General features: G+C 42.8%; 1 protein-coding gene across 1 annotated transcript in view; it reads left to right on the forward strand.

Annotated features, from left to right (window-relative positions):
- PREX2 (phosphatidylinositol-3,4,5-trisphosphate dependent Rac exchange factor 2) overlaps positions 1–21012 on the forward strand; it is a 523586-nt gene that overhangs the window by 372820 nt on the left and 129754 nt on the right. The window contains 2 exon segments of the mRNA XM_030215317.1: positions 460–550; positions 15340–15468. Of these exon segments, the coding sequence (XP_030071177.1) occupies positions 460–550; positions 15340–15468 (220 nt within the window).

Raw genomic sequence — 21012 nt, forward strand, 5'->3', positions numbered from 1 at the left:
GGCCTGTGTGCCATTTTCTCAGTATGCATACTGATACCAGTGTATATGATTGTAAAGTTTTATGAAAGGTCTTTTCGGTTGAGAAGCAGGACTGAGTCAGGCACACAAAAGGGTGCCATCAAATGGCACTGGGGACATCAAATAGGCACTGCGTTATAGAATTACACTCTATATTCTGTCTGCACTAGTACTCGTATCTGGTTAGCAAATTGTTTCTTTGTGGTGCTTTCCATAGTTAACATTTCCCTGAGGCTATTCTGGCTCATAATTCAATGAAAATATTATGTATGCAGGTTTCAGTCTTAAGGGTATAAGACAACATGAAATAAATTCATGTTTTAGGCAAATTATCATATTTTTTAAATATCTACTTATTGCACTTTTAACAAAAAAGGTTTCTTATACACTGTATTTGTTGCTTTTTTCCTACCCAATTCATAAAACATTGATCCTTAACAGGTGGACTCTATTACCAATTTACTAAAAGGACCAGCTGTTGCAAGGGCTTTTGAACAGACCAAGTTCTTCACTCCAGGTCGAGGCCTACAAGGTAATCAGCATCAACTACTGTTTCAAAAGAAGAAAAATTTGTCTGTCCCTTATATTCCTGTTTAGGGTTATTAGTATTATTCGATGGGATATATAAAAGTACTTTTCTCTCCCCCAGATTCTATAAACGGCAACTAAAATTGCATACACAAATCTGCTTGCGTAGCTGATTTGTGCGTACAACTTAATTGTTTAACATGCTAACCAGCGCCGATAATTGGCTGCTAATGACTAATTATCAGCACTAACTGGCACTAATTAGAATTTAAGTGTGTAACTTCGTAAGCATAATCTATAAAGTGGTGCGCATAAATTCTAATGCATGGATCACAAAGGGGGCGTGGTCACGGGAGGAGCATGGACGGGTGATAGGAGTTCCTAAAATTTACATATACTGTTACAGAATATGCTCCATCTGCACCTAAATAAGATGTGGGCGTTTACACCAGGTTTTAGTTGACGTATATGGCTCCTAAACATATTCTATAAAGTGCGCGTAACTTTAGGCAAGGTTTATAGAATAGCGCTAAGCACAGTTTTGTTTGGCACCCATTTTTTTTGGCACCATATATAGAATCTAGCCGTATAGGGATAAGTGCATTATCCAACATTATTCAGTTGCATGATCCAGAGAGCTTCACTGATTATTCTTAAAGATCACCTTAGTACTGTCCAGATGGCACTGCAGCAGATTTCACCTGTACTCTGCTACGTACAATATTTTATTTAAAGGCATTTGCACTGATGATAATTCATTTTTCCTATTCTGTCTTCCCTGCAAAGTACTTATGATCAGTTACCTTATGCTCAGGAGTGGAGGAGTAGCCTAGTGGTTAGTGCAGTGGACTTTGGCCCTGGGGAATTGAGTTCAATTCCCACTGCAGCTCCTTGTGACTCTAGGCAAGTCACTTAACCCTCCATTGCCCCTGGTACAAAATAAGTTCCTGAATATATGTAAACTGCTTTGAATGTAGTTGCAAAAACCTCAGAAAGGCGGTATATCAAATCCCGTTTCCCTTTCCCCCCTTACCTAATTGTTTAATTGGATGTCTACTCTTGGGTTGAAATTGAATGTTAATAAAACAATGCTCTTATGGTTGGGTACCCAAAAGAACTACCAATCCCAGAGCAGAGCCTGATTTATGGAGGTGAAAAAATACCTTCACAATCCTCTATACTGAGTTTGGCTATCATATTAGATTCTACTCTGTCTTTAGAAAACTGTGGGGTGCTTTTACTAAGCTGTGGGAAAAAGGGCCCTGCGGTAGTGGCGGGGGCCGTTTCTCCCATGCGCCAGGATCCTCCGCAATGGGTAATAAGCCCCCCCAAAATGGCCATGTGGTATGCCATGTGGTAAGATTACTCTTCCCGCATGGTCTTGAGGGGGGAGGGGAAGAACTTACCATTACCCATTGAGGTGGCGGTAAGGGCTCCTGCAGTAACCTGGCGGTAAACCAGGCAGCACATGGTTTAGCACCACGCTATAAAATTAAAAAAAAATTTTTTTTTACAGCATGCCAGAAATGGCACACATGCAAAGCAGAATTACCACCGCCGGCTGCACTGGGCCTGCAGTAGTTCTGGGTTAGCATGCGGTAAGCCCCCGTTGGGCTTACCGATGCTTTGTAAAAGGGCTCTTGTGTGATTTGTGTGGTTAAACCCACTTTTAATAAGTTACAGTTGATTCCTCAGATTTGTCCTTATTTTTCATTAGAAGACCTTCAAAAATTGGCTTACGCGCTTGTTTTGTCACAAACTGATTACTGTAATGTTTTACATTTGGGTCTTTCAAAATGCTGTTTGTAGGTTATAACTGGTATTTTTGCTGTATTATTTGTCATAATGTCACGTTGTTTATTCTTTTTACTACTTTAATAAACATTGAAATAAAAAAAATACAGTTGATTCAAAATTGTGCTGCTAGTTCTGTTTAGGGTAAACTTAAGTATGACACTGCTTCGCCTTTGCTTAGATCTTCGCATTGGTTACCAGTTTCATCATGGATTGAACTTAAAGTCCTTTTTTCATCCTTTAAATTATTGCATGGTTGCTGTCCTTACCTCTTAATTTGTATCTAGAATATGATTTACTCAGTGCTTTTTTTGTAGAAAAAAAGGTGCCGGTACTCATTGTGGGCGGGGTCACCACACATGGCACCGCCCCTATTATAGCCACACCCACATTAGCCACACCCCTTATACCAGCCATAGCGCATATAAACAGACATCATTAAAAATATTATACTAGTATAGGAGAAAAAATAATGCGATTTTTTTTCATTATAAATAATTTCTGTAAGCTGTTACAGCTCCAGTATACCCATTGCAAAATAAGACAAATTCCAAATACTAAAATGAAAATAAAATGATTTTTTTCTACCTTTGTTGTCTGGTGACTTTGTTTTTCTATCCATATTGGTCCCAGTCTCTGATTCTGCTGCTCTCTATCTGTTCTCTTAACTCCGTTTCCAGGGCTTCCTTTCCATTTATTTCTTTACTTTCCTCCTTTCTTCTTCTTTTGTTGCCCTGCATCCATAAGTAAAATCTGGGTCCTCCTCCATGGAATTGACTGGAGGAGGTATAACATGGATCCAGCTTTTGCCTATTTTCTCCATCCATGTGCAGTTTTTCTCCTCTCTTCCCTTTCCCTCATCTCCATCCATGCGCATCTTCTTTTTTCTTTCCTCCCCTCCATTCATGTCCAGCACTTCTCCTCTCTCTTTCCCTCCATCCATGTCCAGCATTTCTCATCTCTCTTCCCTCCTCTGTATCCATATAAAGCAATAATTCTCTCTCCCCTCTCCTCCATCCAAGTCAGCATTTCTCCTCTCTCCTAGCCAACTCCTCCATCCATCCATGTCCAGCAATTCTCCTCTATCTCCTGCTCTCCTCTCCATCCATTTCTAGCATTTCTCCTCTCTCCCCTCTCATCCATGTCCAGCAATTCTTTCTTCCCTGTCCTCCCCTCCCTGTCCAGCGATTCTCCTCTCTCCCCTCCATGTCCAGCAATTCTCTCTTCCCTGTCCTCCCCTCCCCAGCGATTCTCCTCTCTCCCCTCCATGTCCAGAAATTCTATCTTCCCTGCCCTCCCCTCCATGTCCAGCAATTATCTCATCCCTGCCCTCCCATCAATGTCCAGCAATTCTCTCTCCCCTGCCCTTCCCTCCCATCCCATGTCCAGCAATTCTCTCCCCTGCCCTTCCCTCCCATCCCATGTCCAGCAATTCTCTCTCCCCTGCCCTTCCCTCCCATCCCATGTCCAGCAATTCTCTCTCCCTTGCCCTTCCCTCCCATCCCATCCTATGTCCAGCAATTCTCTCTCCCTTGCCCTTCCCTCCCATCCCATGTCCAGCAATTCTCTCTCCCCTGCCCTTCCCTCCCATGTCCAGCAATTCTCTCTCTCTTGCCCTTCCCTCCCATGTCCAGCAATTCTCTCTCCCCTGCCCTTCCCATGTCCAGCAATTCTCTCTCCACTGCCCTTCCCATGTCCAGCAATTCTCTTTCCCCTGCCCTTCCCTCCCATCCCATGTCCAGCAATTCTCTCTCCCCTGCCCTTCCCATGTCCAGCAATTCTCTCTCCCTTGCCCTTCCCTCCCAGCCCTTCCCATGTCCAGCAATTCTCTCTCCTCTGCCCTTCCCTCCCATCCCATGTCCAGCAATTCTCTCTCCCCTGCCCTTCCCTCCCATGTCCAGCAATTCTCTCTTCCCTGCCCTTCCCATGTCCAGCAATTCTCTCTCTCCTGCCCTTCCCTCCCATCCCATTGATTTCCAGCAATTCTCTCTCCCCTGCCCTTCCCTCCCATCCCATGTCCAGCAATTCTCTCTTCCCTGCCCTTCCCATGTCCAGCAATTCTCTCTCCCCTGCCCTTCCCTCCCATCCCATCCCATTGATTTCCAGCAATTCTCTCTCTCCTGCCCTTCCCTCCCATTGATTTCCAGCAATTCTCTCTCTCCTGCCCTTCCCTCCCATCCCATTGATTTCCAGCAATTCTCTCTCCCCTGCCCTTCCCTCCCATCCCATGTCCAGCAATTCTCTCTTCCCTGCCCTTCCCATGTCCAGCAATTCTCTCTCCCCTGCCCTTCCCTCCCATCCCATTGATTTCCAGCAATTCTCTCTCTCCTGCCCTTCCCTCCCATTGATTTCCAGCAATTCTCTCTCTCCTGCCCTTCCCTCCCATCCCATTGATTTCCAGCAATTCTCTCTCCCCTGCCCTTCCCTCCCATTGATTTTCAGCGATTCTCTCTCCTCTGCCCTTCCCTCCCATCCCATGTCCAGCAATTCTCTCTTCCCTGCCCTTCCCATGTCCAGCAATTCTCTCTCCCCTGCCCTTCCCTCCCATCCCATCCCATTGATTTCCAGCAATTCTCTCTCTCCTGCCCTTCCCTCCCATTGATTTCCAGCAATTCTCTCTCTCCTGCCCTTCCCTCCCATCCCATTGATTTCCAGCGATTCTCTCTCCCCTGCCCTCCCCTCCCATTACTTCCAGCGATTCTCCGCCTCTCTCCTGCCCTCCCATCGACGTGCAGCGATTTTTCCGTCCCTCCCCTGCCCTCTCCTCTCCCATATCCAGCGATTCTTCGTCCCTCAGCGTCCTCCTTCACAGCCTGCCAGCCAGTCGGACTCAGAAGCGAACGGTGCAGGCAGCGATTGGCTGGCAGCGTCGTAGCTTCCCTCTGCATGTCCCGCCTACAACTTCCTGTTTACGCATAGGCGGGACTTGCAGAGGGAAGCTACCACGCTGCCAGCCAATCGCTGCCTGCACCGTTCGCTTCTGAGTCCGACTGGCTGGCAGGCAGTGAAGGAGGACGCTGAGGGACGAAGAATCGCTGGATATGAGAGAGGTGAGGGCAGGGGAGGGACGGAAAAATCGCTGCACGTCGATGGGAGGGCATGAGAGAGGCGGAGAATCGCTGGAAGTAATGGGAGGGGAGGGAAGGAGGAGAAAAAGGTGCCGGTACGCCGTACCGTTGCGTACCGGCACAAAAAAAGCACTGGATTTACTTCAGTTTAGAAAATTACTTCAAACTTTTACTTCAAAAGATTTTTAAGAATTGAAGGTTTAATTGTTTTATTGGTTATATTTCTCATTGTATCAATGTTTTCTTATTCTTTTGTAAACTGTTCTGGACTGTTGGAGAGAACAGTATGGAACAAATAGAGAGGGTCATACAGCATATATAGAAGGTATACAGACAAAAAAAGCAACACTGGGCCTTCAAGACTGGGACAACAGTCTTGAAGGCCCAGTGTTGCTTTTTTTGTCCGGAGAAAACAGTATATAAATCAGTTGTTATCATTATCGTTATTATTATTGGACCGAATATTCAAGGGATTTATAATCCTAATTTGGGGTCTTTTTACTAAAGCTTAGCATGCGCTAATGGTCATTAGTATGCTCTAAGGGGTCCTTTTACAAAGGTGCGCTAGCATTTTTAGCATGCAGTAAAAATAAGCATTCGCTAGACACTAGAGACCGCCATATATTCCTATTAGTGTCTCTAGTTTTGAGCACATTCACAGTACATAGCCTTGTGATACTATTTTTAGAATAATTTTAGAAGACCTCAGTTACCAGAGTCATGGGGCACTATATAGTTTAAGCTGCCACTCCTCCAATCCTCATTGGTCTCCGTGACCTATATTATTTTATTTTGTATTTTAGTTGTTTTTAGTTCTTTTTCTGTTTTAACTGGTGGTCTTCTCTATAAATTTTTATTAATACTCTTAAATTACTACTTATATAGAGTTTTATGCTATGCAAGCACTTAACTCCAGTAAGTCTGTTGTCTGGGGGATCTGTTGTCCGACACGACTTCGTGTTTCGCCATTATGGCTGTTTCAAGGGGAGATATCCTTGAAACAGCCATAATTTATAGAGAATGATTCTGCACACACCCAAAACACACATCTACACTACTACAGGCCATTTTTCAGTGCGCCTTAGTAAAAGGGCCTCATACTGTACTTAAAGATACAATACATCTTCTGTAAGTCTGATGGTTATTAATGTGGTGTGTATTCATGTACAGTAGGCATTTTTTCTGTTCCTGGAGGGATCACATTTACAAAAAAAAAAAAAAAAGGAGCTACCATTGGATTTGAACCTGTGCCTTTTTTTTCTAGTTCAGTGCATTAACTACTAGACTACTCTGTTCTGCAAAGCTCTGTGTGTGCCCATTTTCATAAGAATGCTGCCAGACAGACAGATGATCCTGTGCCTTATCCCCCACCCCCCTGTTTATAATTTAAACATTTCAGTTTGTAAAATAGTTGTTCAGGATAGATGTCTCCAGGATGTTCTTCTCACATATTTTCAAACAGGAAATCTGGACATCTTTCCTGTTTGAAAATTGCTGTAAGATGGACTTTTTTTTTTTTTAAATGAGCAGGTCATCCAAATTCTGACTTGGACGTTCTTTCGAAGAGGCCCTTCCACATTACTAACAATCCAGCACCATTTTATCTTCTGCACTTAGAGGAGAGAAGCTGACAGACAAGCAGTGGCTTACTTTGATAAAGTCCACAAAGGTCTAACAGACAAATTATCCAAAATCTGAGAAGGAGAGAGAGGGCAGCACTGTTTCTGTCTCATTGTAGAGAAAAGTGAGTTTTAAAAATCTCAGGCTTTGTGCCTCTAGACCCAGAGAGAGTGACTGCACAGTCAGAGAGATATAATAGCATAGTGGAAGTGGATCAAGGCACTAGAACATATTGTTAGGCATTTTCAATATGAAGTCTAAATCCAATTTTGGATGTTTTGCGAAAAAGTAAAAAAAAAACAGTAGCGAACATGGCCATTTTCAAACCAGAAAATCGTCCAACTTTATGTTTTGAAAAGGGCCATTTGCTAGATGTTTTTGTGATCTGTGTGTCTATCTTTTAGGACCATTTTTGAAAAAAAAAAAAAATGACCAAGGGGAAAAATGTCCAAAAACAAGCCATTGGGTTATATGGGGGGGGGGGGGGGGGGGGGGAGGAGGGGGGCAGCATTCTTAGTAGATTGGCCACATAGTACACCAGCAGTGCAGTGGGGAACCCTAGGTGGCACTGCAGTGGACTTCACAGAAAAGGTCCCAGGTACACATCTCACTGCTACCTCATTATATTGTATGGTGAGCTCTCCAAAACCCTACTGTACCCAACTGTACACCACTACAATAGCCCTTATGCCTGCAGGTGTCACCTATATGTAGGTACAGTAGGTATTTACTGGTTTTTTCCACCACAAGTGTACCAGTTAGAGTGGGATATAAGCCTGGGTCCCCTTCTTTACAGTCCACTACAATGACCACTAGGCTATTCTTGGAACCTGCTTGCTGCTTTAGTAGGAATAACCATCATATCTGAAGCTCTCATAGAGCCTGGTATGTACTGTCGCTGTCACATCTTAAGGGTCTGGGAGGGGGGTCAGTGACCAATGGGGAACAATGGAGATTATGCCTTGATCTCTCCAGTGGTCATTTAGGGCACCTTTTGGTCACTTAGTCGTTATTGAAACAGGTCTAGCCAATAATTTAATTTTGGCCCTAGATGTTTTCATTTTGTTCCATTATTGCAGAAATAGTCTATCTTTTGCTGCTGCCCATGTCCCGCCCAAAACACGCCCCCAAAACACACCCTTGAAATTTGGATGAACATTTGGAGCAAAACATTTAAATCAGGGTGTTGAAAATCGCAACTTGGACGTTTTGGAGAGAAAAACATCCTTCAGCCACTTTATGACATATTTTTGGAAGTTTTTTTTGTTTTGAAAATGAGCCTCTATCTTATAGGGTCTTTGTGAATGATTTTAATAGCAATATTTTGATTGATTTATTTACTGTATGTTGATTTCTCATTATAGAGTGTTTGGCGTTTAATGAACAAATAGAATTGTCTGTTATGGCTCCTTTGCAAACATTCATTAATCAGGATTTTCTGTCTGTGGGACCTCTGCTCTACAAAATTGAAATGTACAAAAAGCTTCAGGAAAGGAATAAATCTTTCACAGGACAGATAAAATATCCCCCCTGAGTCAGACCCAACATTTTTATGCAGCGTGAGAAACCATGCAGCAGGGTGAACATTTCCAGATATTTGGCCAAAGATATCTCTAGATTGTTGCAAATTTAATGGAGGAATGGAAAACGGGAAGCAGAGGAGAAGTGTTTTGGCACACTCTGCAGTTAAATGAGATTTCTATGCCTCTGTCAGCTGGCTGTGAATTGTACTTTGAGAGGATTTTAAGTATAATGCATCTGTTCTTTTGATACAGTGTGCTTCAGAAGATAGGGTACATTTATTTATTTGTTAATATCCCTGTAGTCTACCTTTTATCCAAGGACCTCTAGGGTGGATAGCAGTATTACTATCACCTCCCATAACAAGGGAAATCCTGAACACAGATATGGAACGCACTACCCACAGCCCTGAAAACCATTGATGATCTAAGTAACTTTTGCATATCCTTGAAGACACATCTCTTCAACAAAGCCTACAAAGAGAACCCTTAATGACACAAAATCACTACACCAACCCTCCCTAATACCAAAATACACCTCCAACACTACCCTATCTACCACCTTCTTCTCTAATTCCTCTTTTAATCTCTGCTTATCACCGATTGTATCCAAGATCCTGCCATGACTATGTCATAGCAACACGCTGTAAGCCACATTGAGCCTGCAAATAGGTGGGATAATGTGGGGTACAAATGCAATAAATAATAATAATAAGAATAATAATTTTAACAGATGACAATAACAAACCTAAACCCTCTCTAGACAAAAGCCAATCCTTTCCCCATAACACAATCACTTACCCTACTGATCTTCTCAGGATAACCTTCCAACAACTCATCCCCTAGTATACAATGTTAGCTCAAATAACTATGCCTTTATTGTTGTTGTTGTTGTTTTCCTTAAATTCACTAGCTAATCAGCTCGAGACGACTTCAGAAGTAGTTCTCACGATTAGAGTACTTGTACAGGTCAATATTCAAATGCTCCAGTCAGTGTTTTTTTTTTTTAAACACCGGCTATGGTGTTTAAATTGTCCATATATTCAGCATTGTTATCTGGATAGCAAGCAGAGCTGTAAATGCATGGACCACTTCCGATTCTACAGATAGCCGCAATGTTCGGCCACTATCCCCTGGATTCTATGTAGCGTACCTGGCGTTCCATGCTGAAATCCAAGCGTATTCCATAATAATGCACATAACTTAATTGGCTTAACAAGCTACTCAGCATTAATAACAGCACTTAACAAGCAGTAATGAGCACTAATTGGCAATAATTAGAATTTATTGCCAATTAGTGCTCATTACTGCTTGTTAAGTGTTGTTATTAATCCTGAGTAGCTTGTTAAGCCAATTAAGTTATGTGCATTATTTACATACATAACTCCCTAAGCATATTCTGTAACGCACTGTGCCTACATTATAATGCATGCAGGCAAAAAGGGATCATGGTTATGGGTAGAGAAATGGGTGTTTCATGGGCATTCCAAAATTTACACACCCAGTTATAGAATACGACCCAGTATGCCTAAATCTACGTGCTGGGAATTATGCCGTGTTTTTGATGGTATAAATGGATGCGCATAGTTTTAGGCACTACGATTCCCAACTAAGCATATTCTATATACCGCGCCTAAATCTAGGTGCCGCTTATAGAATATGCTTAGGAGGAAATGCTTTCCACGCTGATTTTTTAGGTGCCATATATAGATTCCCCCCCCCCCCCCCCCCCCCCATTCATATAGTTGTACAGTTTAAGTTAGCACAAGCCTTTTTACTGGCCTAAATTAAACCATATAGCTGTACTGATAGTGGTTGAATATTAGCAGCTATCCATAGCAGAGTGAGGTGGAGCAGCTATCTGGATGGTACTGCTGAAAACTGGCAGATAGGGCACATTTGTAGAGATTAGATTATTCACATGAAAGGCAATTCGATAAACTAGACGCTAACATGTATGTAACCGTATGTGTATGCACATATATGCCAGTATGGTGCCTAAGTACTATTCTGAAAACGCCTGCTTAATTTACATCCCCCCCCCCCCCCCCCCCCGATATTCAAAACTATTTAACCGACCAGGAATAGCTCCTGGCTGGTTTAATAGTGTTTAAGCGCCTAACTTTGGATATTCAGTGGGAGATGACCGGTTATCGCCCGCTGAATATTTTGGTTAGCGGTTAGCCGCTAACTGGATGTATCATGCGACATAGCCAGTTAGGCGCGGACATTCAGCACCTAACTGGCTATATTGAGTGGTCAAAGTAGTCTGCGTAAATAGCAGGCCTATCTTTGACTGCTAAAATGTTAACCGGTTAGCGCTGTTTATCAGCATAGCCAGTTAACTTTTTAGTAGCCAAAATAAACCCATATATTCAGTGCCGGTCAGCGGATACAGCACGGCATTGAATATCTGGGTTTAATGCCGGCAGCAGACAGCAAATGGGTTGCCCGTGGCCGGCTCAATAACGGGCCCATAGCGCTTATTTGCATGGGGTGTTTATATGGGGAGGAGCATTCACAGGACATAGTCGAGGCTCTCAGTTATGCAAGCAACTTACAGAATACTATATGTATGTATTTATTTATTTATTGCATTTGCATCCCACATTATCCCACCTCTTTGCAGGCTCAATGTGGCTTACAATACATCATGGGTACTGGAAATAGGAATGGATATACATTAGGTTTACAGAAGATTTGTGTTACATGGTGGTGAATTATATAATGGTGTTAAAGCAAAAGACATTATAAGACAGTGCTAGAAAGCAAAATACATTATAAGACAGTGTTAGAAGTTCAGAAGATTTTACATTTGCATGTTGATCTTTGTGATAAATCTTGTCAAAGAGATAGGTTCTTAATAGTTTTCAGAAATTGGTTAGTTCATAGATCGTTTTCAGGTTGCGTGGTAGCGCATTCCAGAGCTGCGTGCTCGTAAAGGAAAAGGTAGATGCATGCATTGATTTGTATTTCAAACCCTTGCATTTCGGAGGATGAAGAATGAGGGGTGTACGGGAAGATTTTTTTGCGTTCCTGGGTGGTAGTTCTATTAGATCTGACATGTAAGCTGGGGCGTTACCATGGATGATTTTATGGACTAAAGTGCAAAGTTTGAACGTGATGCGTTCTTTTAGTGGGAGCCAGTGTAGTTTTTCTCGTAAGGGTTTCGCGCTTTCGTATTTTGGTGTGCCAAATATTAGTCTGGCTGCCGTATTCTGAGCTGTCTGAAGTTTTTTGAGTATTTGCTCTTTACAGCCAGCATAGAGTGAGTTACAATAGTCCAGGTGACTGAGTACCAGTGATTGTACCAGATTGTGGAAGACAATCCTTGGGAAGAATGGTCTAACTCTTTTCAGTTTCCACATTGAATGAAACATCTTTTTGGTTATGTTATTTGCATGGTTCTCAAGTGTTAGATGTCAATCAATGGTGACTCCGAGGATTTTCAGGGTGTCCGAAATTGGTAGATTTAGTTTGGGTGTATTGATGGTGGTAAATTTATTCTTATTGTATTGCGAGGTGAGTACCAGGCATTGGGTTTTCTCAGCATTGTGTTTCAGCTGAAATGCATCTACCCAGGAATTCATAATATGTAGGCTTTGCTTGATTTCATTGGAGATTTCCCTTAAATCTTCATGGAATGGGATGAAGATCGTTACATCGTCAGCGTATATATATGGGTTTAGGTTCTGATTCGATAGTAATTTGGCCAAGGGTGTCATCATTAGATTGAATATGGTCGGTGAGAGGGGGGATCCCTGTTGAACTACGCATACAGGTTTCCATGTCGCTGATGTAATCGAATTTGAAGTCACTTGATATGAGCGTGTAGTGAGGAACCCTTTGGACCAGTTGAGAACGTTGCCTCCAATTCCGAAATATTCAAGGATGTGCAATAAAATTCCGTGGTCAACCATGTCAAATGCACTTGACATGTCGCATTGTAGCAGTAGAATGTTGTTGCCGTTTGCTATCAGTTGTTTGAATTTGTTCATGTAGGAGCAGGTTCTATATAAGGCACCTAAAAAAATCTATGCGGTAAACAATTCCACCTAAGTGTATTCTATAAGCGGTGGCTAGATTTAGATGTGGTAAATAGATTATGCTTAGTTGATATCCCTGCACCTAAAACTACCCGTCTCCATTTACACCATTTACCGCTCGCTAAAAAGGAAGTACTGCCAGGCTACTGCAGCAGCCCGGTTGTAGTTCCCACCCCCAGCTCACCATCATAAGTACCTAAGTATTGCCATACTGGGAAAGACCAACGGTCCATCGAGCCCAGCATCCTGTTTCCAACAGTGGCCAATCCAGGTCACAAATACCCGGCAAGATCCCAAAAATGTACAAAACATTTTATACTGCTTATCCCAGAAATAGTGGATTTTCCCCAAGTCCATTTAATAACGGTCTATGGACTTTTCCTTTAGGAAACCGTCCAAACCTTTTATAAACTCCGCTAAGCTAACCGCCTTTACCACATTCTCTGGAAACAAATTCCAGACTTTAATTATGCATGTAACGGGGAAACCCGCTCATGTCCCTCCCATACTCCAAGAAGCACACACAAACAGTGGAGGTGACACACTGCTGGATAATAGATTTCTGTGTTTTGGCCAAAAGCCTCCCATACTCCACTCATGTGTACACCCATCTCACACTGACACACAAAACAGTTTGTGCAAGTAAGTTCTAGAATAGCACCTAGCACTTGTGCGTGCAAACATGCATTATCCCCTGATTCTGTAAAAGTTGCCAAAAATTGTGCACACAAATGTAGGCACATTCCCAATTTGCGTGCGCAATTTAATTGAATAACAATCCAATTAGTGCCAATAACTGGCTTTTTAACAAGCAAATTATTGGCACTCATTAGATTTAATTGGGACTAACATGCGTAAAGTTAGGCACAGGATCTGTGCCTAATATTGATCCGCGTTCCAAAAACGGGGGCATGGCTTTGAGTTATGTGCATGATTACAGAATAATGCTGCTCCAGCTTTTTGTTTGTGCAAATGGCCATGCCTAAATGTACACGCGACTTTCCGCTTATGTGTGTATTCTATAAACCGTTCCAAACTTTATAGAATACTGCATAAGTGTTTTTTTCAGCACCAATCTTTTTAGGCACCATTTATAGAATTACTCCTATGTGCACATAAATGCTAGTTTTCTATAACTTGCATATATATATGGCGACTAAAGTTGCGCATGCAAATTTGGCAGTGTGGCCAAATTACACATGCAACTTAATTGTTTATTAAGCCAATCGGTGCTGATAATTGGCCAATAATGAGCAATTATTAGCATTAATTGGCACTAATTAGTATTTATGTATGCAACTTTCTAAGCATATTCTGTAAAGCAGTGCTTGTAAATTCTAATGCACAGATCTCAAAAGGGGGCATGGGCGGGTCAAGGGTGTTCCTAGAAACTATTTGGCTCTTTTACAAAGGCACAGTAGGCTTCACGCATATGCAGCATGCGCCAAAACGAGACTACCATCAGACTAGCTTGCTCCATGGTGGTAATTTCAGATTTGGTGTGTGCCCATACATCAGGGACAAACAATTTTTAAAAAATGTCCTACCATGCGCGTCATTTCCGGCATTAATCGGCAGTTGGCGTGCACCGACCGGTCACCACGTGTAGCGCGTGAGCCCTTACCGCTAGATGTGTAGGTGGCATTAAGGGCTTAGGCCATACATAGGCGCATGCTGGTTTCTATTTTACCGCAGGCCCTTTTCCCAGCCCATTGAAAAAAAGCCCTTTTTCCCAGATGCAGTAAATACTGGCCTAGTGCGTGCCAAAAAGACACGCCCACACTACTGTAGGCCACTTTTTTGCTGTGGCTTAGTAAAAGGACCCCTATGTGCATTATTATTATAGAATAAGTCTAATCCACACCTAAACTTGGTGCGGGCATTTATGCTAGTTTTAGTTGGCAGAAATGGTTGTGCCTACGATTAGTCATGGGACTGGGTGCTATGAGTATTCTATCAACTGTGCCTTATGTTAGGAACCAGGGGCGTATCTGCGTGGGGCCACGGGGGCCTGGGCCCCCCTAGATTTGGCCCTGGACCCCCTGCTGATGACCCTCTCCACCCCCCTCCCGCCGCCAGCCCGCCGTTGCCTATGTTTGCTGGCGGAGGACCCCAACCCCCACCAGCCGAGGTCTTTCCGTTGCAAAGCTGGCGGGGGACCCCAACCCCCTCCAGCCGAGGTCCTTCTGTTGCAGCAAAGCTTCCTGTTCTGAGTATGACGTCCTGCACGTACAACGTGCAGGACGTCAGACTCAGAATTTGAAACTGAAGGAAGCTTTGCTGCAACGGAAGAGAGGACCTTGGCTGGTGGGGGTTGGGGTCCCCCGCCAGCAAAGGTAGGCGATGGTGACGGCGGGAGGGGGGTGGAGAGGGTCATCGGCAGGGGGTCCTGCAATGGTGGGGGGGGGGCACCGGGGGGGGGGGGCTAAAATGTGCCCCCTCACTCTGGCTCTGGCTCCCCCTCCTGCTAAAGTCTAGATACGCCTCTGTTAGGAACAGGTTATAGAATAGCGCTAAACGCATTTTTTTCCAGAATGATTTTTTCAGTACCATATGTAGAATCTAGTCCTTGGTGGCTAACTTTAGGTGCCAAGTTATAGAAGGAGGGGAAAATAGTTTAGCCATAAGCAAAAGATTTCAGTAACAATTTTGGCACTGACAAGTAAATCTTAAATATGCAGCCAATCCATCAGCGAGATTGTGTCTGGATGCTTATTTGAATCCATGTTTTTGCCTTTTTGTCAGAATTCCAACAGGAGATGGAACCCAAGCTTAGCTGTCCAAAGCGCTTACGACTTCACATCAAGCAAGACCCTTGGAATCTGCCCAGCAGTGTTCAAAATCTTGCACAGAACATAAGAAAATGTGTTGAAGGTTTGTGAAAATTGCAACCATAAATTCTTTGATATATAGTTAATAAAAAATGAAAGAAATTAGGGGGTCAGTATTCAGTCAGTGGTGGTACGTGTTTTGCCCACTACCGATGGAATCATTCCCAGATAGTCAAAAGTTTTTTTTGCCTCACCCTGTAAATGGTGGAGGCATATGCTGTGGAGCATCACTGCTTTTCTCTGGGTCTCCTTAACCTAGCTGTTCTCTGGGCTTTTATATTTCCTGAACCATGCCCTTCTGGTTTCACCCCTCCTGTGTCACTTCTCCCTTGGATGGGACTATAAGTTTTAAGGTGGTTCTGACACTGTGAGGGAGTATTCTTAAGGGGAAATGGCAGCATCCCATAGACTCACTCACATATCCCAACTGATTAGACATAACTCTTATTTAATAAGATTACTAGATAACTGAACTTAACTGATCTTGAGTGACCTATGAGAGGATTTTTATCTTTTAAGTGGAAGGTTGAAATTATTATACTAACTCAGATTTTTCCTGTGTTGACAGTTGCTACCACAATCATATATAGAATGAGTATAATCAGTGCGTTTTTTTATAGTGTAAAAGGTGCCGGTACTCAAATGCCAGGCCACCCTTCAGGGGTGAGGTGATCACTCAGTGACCCAACCCACAATGGCCAGGCCCCCTGCAACCAGTCACAGAATCTATGACAGGGCAGAGTTGGTGTGTTGGGCCTGAGCTCTTTCATTAAAACTTGGGACCATGTGTCAATTTTAGCATACAATGAAAAAGGTGCAGGTACTCAGTACCCCCTCAAAAAAAGCCCTGAATATAATAGTAGATAGCATCTTCTAGTGGAAGTCAACAGGGATACAGGTCAGCATAGAAGAACCGGTTTCAAGCAGACAGGCACTACAGCAGCACCTACAAGATTTGGCTGTGGCTGGAGAATTAATCACTCCATCTCTGCCATTTTTTTTCTTCACAGTTAGGAAACCTTCCTTGTAACTGTTCTATCTTCTCTGTGACTATACCTCTATTCTGAAGAGGAAGTAAGTGGGAGGCAGAGGAGTAGCAGTGGCAGATATTGCAAGCATCTACTCACTTGACTTACTCCATTGTTTAATCAAACCACTTCCTGCTTCTTTGGGTGACCTTATTTTGTCATCAAGGAGGCCATTGTAACTAAAATATAGTTACAATTAATTTCTTGTGCTGTTGCTAATCTCTTTCTCTTCCTGCTGCCACTGAGGTTTGAGAAAGGAGATGAAAGGATGGTAAAGGGAAGAGAAAGGAGTAGGAGAACAAGATGGGTCAGGATGGGGAGATGGAAACGGGGAGGAGAGAGTAGAGGAGCCAAAGGCTGGACTAAGGCAAGCAGCATGGTGATATAGAGAGAGGGAGCTCAGGTGTTGAGAGGAAATGAAAGGAAGGGTGAGACCTCAAGGGCTGGAAAGAAAGAGGAACGACAAGGTGAGGCAGATTTGAGTTGATAGAAGTTGTTGTGCATGCTTGGTATATTCAGGAACAAATTAAGGGGCCCTTTTACTAAGGCGCACTGAAAAGTGGCCTGCGCTGGTGTAGGCATGTGTTTTGGATGCGCGCAGGTCCATTTTTCAATGCGCCTGGAAAAAAAAGGCCTTTTTTTGTGGATGAAAATGGACGTGCAGCAAAATTAAAACCAGCGCACACCCATTTTCAGCCTGAGACCTTACCGACATCCATTGACTTAGTGATAAGGTCTCATGCGCTAACCAGGCAGTAAGCATCAGAGCGCGTAAACTGCCGATTACCGCCAACTGAGTCCAAAAATGCACATAGCAATCTGTCATGTTCGTCAAGAACATACTCAGTGATTTGTCTCAAAATTCAACATGAACTTTTACTTACTAAAGACTTAAATGGTTTTGGTTTTCCTGAGTACATGAAAGACAGATGGAATTTTTCTAGGAGACAAATAATAAAGAAGGAATTTTGGCTTCTTTTTCTTGTGAAGTGCTAAAAGTTCAAGGCTAATTAAGGAAGAAAATACTTTCGTTTGAGATTACTGAGAAGACAGTCAAGTTACAGAATTTCTGAGTTCTCATTTCATATTAATAAATTAAAAGCAAGCATAACATTTCTTTGAATCCTATTCCAGGCACATAAGAAGAGAGCTGGTATATTTCATAAAAAAAAAAAAAAATCAAACTCTTGTCCAAGCCTAGCTTAACCTAGGGTGGCGGCTCCTGGTGGCAGCAAGAAGTAATTGCAGTCAAAGTAAAATAATAGATGCTCACAGCCATATAAAAGGACCCTTTGACAATGCCACGAGCTACTGAGGCGTTGTTACAACCAATCCGGCACTACCACTGACCTTCTGCAAGAGCCGTCAGTAGTGCTGCCCCCAGCGCACACCATTTCCAGTGCAACAGGAATTTTTTTTTTAACCACTGGGGGCTTACCCGGTTACTGCCAGGTTAGCACGGGAGCCCTTACTGCCTCTTAAATAGGTAGCGGTAAGGGCTCCCCCTGGAAATGGCCGCACGGCAAGTGTACACTTACTGCACCGCCATTTCTTTTTTTTGTCTTTTATCTGCTGAGGTAAAAGGGATCTGGGCACACCGCAAACCGAACTCTTATTATTGTCTGACCAACCACATTGCTATTAATGAACAAGCACTACCACTTGAATCCTCATGTCGAAAATGATTTCCCTATAGTTGATGACCTAACGTATGTTACAATCCAGTCTATCACTCAGGAACCTATATGCAATACCATAATGTATTCTTCTTTACAATGTATGTATGCATCCTAATGTAATACCATTTGTAACTCTGTTAACCGGAAATGGCAATCGCCATTAAGGCAAATGTAAGCCACATTGAGCCTGCAAATTGGTGGGAAAATGTGGGATACAAATGCTACAAATAAAAAAAAAAATAATAAATCCACACGCCGAAGCTATCGTAGCTTAGTAAAAGGGGTCCAAAGTCAAAGAAATGTGCCCATATGCTTTCCCATTAGGAGGGAGGATAATTTTCAAATACCCTCTTTTATCTCAGCAAAATATGGATCAGTGATTTATGTAGTGATATGGGTTCTTATAAAATTGTCTGGTGGTATATGAGTGTAAAAAGTAGGGACATAGATTCACAGCATCTTCTTTTTCCCCCCAGTACGGGTCTGACTTTACAACAGGATGTCTGTGTGAGAAGTGCAAAAAGACACTACTTTGAAGCCTATTTTATAAAGGAAACATAGATGCCCATGTGCCATTTTAAAACAGGCTCCCATATGTAGCCCCAATAGTGTGCAAATGCCGATAATATGTGTACCTGATTTAGCACACCTCTACCTCTGTTCTGCTCAACTGTACCCCTTCATGTGTCTTGCATATAAAGTATGTGTGTATAATGCAAGGCAATTTCATAAAAGGCCTTTTTTTACATGTATCAAAAGCCTTTACATAACAGGTTGAGGTTGAGGGGGGCTGGGAACGGCGATGATGCACATACTTTATGAGATATGTTCATATGTGCCTATTCTTACTAGATAATTAACCCCCTGCTTACAAAGTCATGTGATAATGCCGACACAGCCCAATCAAAGTGAATGGGCTGTGTCGGCATTAGCGTACCTGTAGCCTCTAGCGCAGCTTTGTAATCAGGGGAGGGGGTAAATTATATATATATAATTTTTTTTAAATGTATATGGAATAAATATAATCAAGTTACCCTACTGTAAAACATTTGTAGGGGGCTCAGAAACCACAGAAACTCTCATAGATTTCAGAGTCTCTGAAAAATCATACTTGATTGCAGTGGCGTAGCCAGACCTATCATTTTGGGTGGGCTCACAGTTAGGATGGATGGGCCTCCTAAAACTACCCCCCTACTTTGTCCTGTGTCTCTCTCCTTTTTCTCCAACCCTGGATACAGTATTATCCCCCTGCCCATGGCCTGGCAGCCCTACAGGTGTACCTCAGCATTTTCTCTGGCATGGCAGCAACACGCCTTCATTGTCTGCACCGCTGCCACGATCCTGCATCTATCTCCCTATGTCTTAGCAGCAGCGGACCAGCGGTAGCGATTCATGCTGCCTCCTGCTTCGTTCTAACCCGGAAGCGTCTCCTCTGCCGCGCTCCCGTGTCCTGCCCCAGCAGAAACAGGAAGTTGTAATAATGGAGGCGGGACGCGACAGAGGAGATGCTTCCGGGTTAGAAGCAGGAGGCAGCATGAATCGCTACCGCTGGTCCGCTGCTGCTGAGACAGAGGGAGGTAGATGCAGGATCGTGGTGGCGGTAGGCAGCGTCTGGGAAGCAGATACAAGATCGGAGCTCAGCCTGCTCCCTCCGCTGCTGTTCTGACGAAGGTGCTCCACTGCTGGGTGGACCTGAACCCAAACTGGGTGCTAGGCCCACCCGTGGCTACGCCCCTAGTTGATTGATTAATTGCTGTCAAGTCAAAGCTGACTCCTGGTGAACATACAGACTGACTTTCTCTAAAATGTCCTCTGTGCAGAGGTGTTTTAATGGATCATTCATTGTTGTTGTGATTGTGTCATTCCATCTTATTGCTTTTTTTCCACACCTTCTTTTTCCTTCAACTTTTTTCTAGCATGATTTGCCTTTCACAGTGACTATGGCCATCACATAATATGGCCAAAATATAATAGTTTTAGTCTAGTCATGTGAGCTTCTAGTGAGAGTTATTTGGTCAAGGACACATCTGTTTGATTTCTTGGCTGTCTATGCTAATTGTTACAGTCATCTCCAGCACCACAACTCAAATACCTCTGTGCTCTTTCTCTCTTGCTTTTTCATGGTCCAACTTTTGCATCCATACAGTGTAATAGGAAAAACCATTGTCTATATAATTTGAATCTTTGTTGGTAATGAAATTTTGCATGACTTGAAAATCTTCTTCAAACCCTTTATTGCAGTTCTACCAAGTGCCATCGTGCGGTGTACATCTTAACTTCTGGAGCCTTTTATGATCAATCAACAACAAATTAAATATTGTAGTTCCTTATAAAACACTGGGCAAAATCAACAATGCCCTTATGAATAACAAATAATTTAAAAAAAGACACTAAAGTTTTTCAAGAAATCTCTGTATGGCTCTAAATCCTAAATCTGTGATAAAACCTCAGTCCTTAGTGACCGTAAGAAATCCTTTACAACCTTCTAACTTCCAGATGGTGGTCAAATCTTTTAAATTCAATAATCCAACTGATGGCTGCCAATGTAAATGTTAGCTTTTACTGTCAAAAGTTCTCTTTCTCTCTTCTCCCTCCTAATTTTTCCTTTTATCAGTTTTCCATTATGCAATTTCCCTGTCACTTATGTCCAGTGATCCTAAGTAGCCTTCCATTCCCTCTCATTACAGTCTTCTAACTCCTTTTTAATGGAAATTTTGAAAATCTTTGCAATAAAACAAACATTTAGAAAATAAATCAAACACAGGAAAAAGACTAAAACAAATGTAAATAATCCATATTAAGGCATACATCTTTATTCCTAGGTAAAACCCTCCATGTTCTCAAAATTCAAACTCTGCTTTTAACCCCAGCCAGTCCTCT

This window comes from Microcaecilia unicolor, chromosome 1 (genome assembly GCF_901765095.1).
Source record: "Microcaecilia unicolor chromosome 1, aMicUni1.1, whole genome shotgun sequence".
NCBI lineage: Eukaryota > Metazoa > Chordata > Amphibia > Gymnophiona > Siphonopidae > Microcaecilia > Microcaecilia unicolor.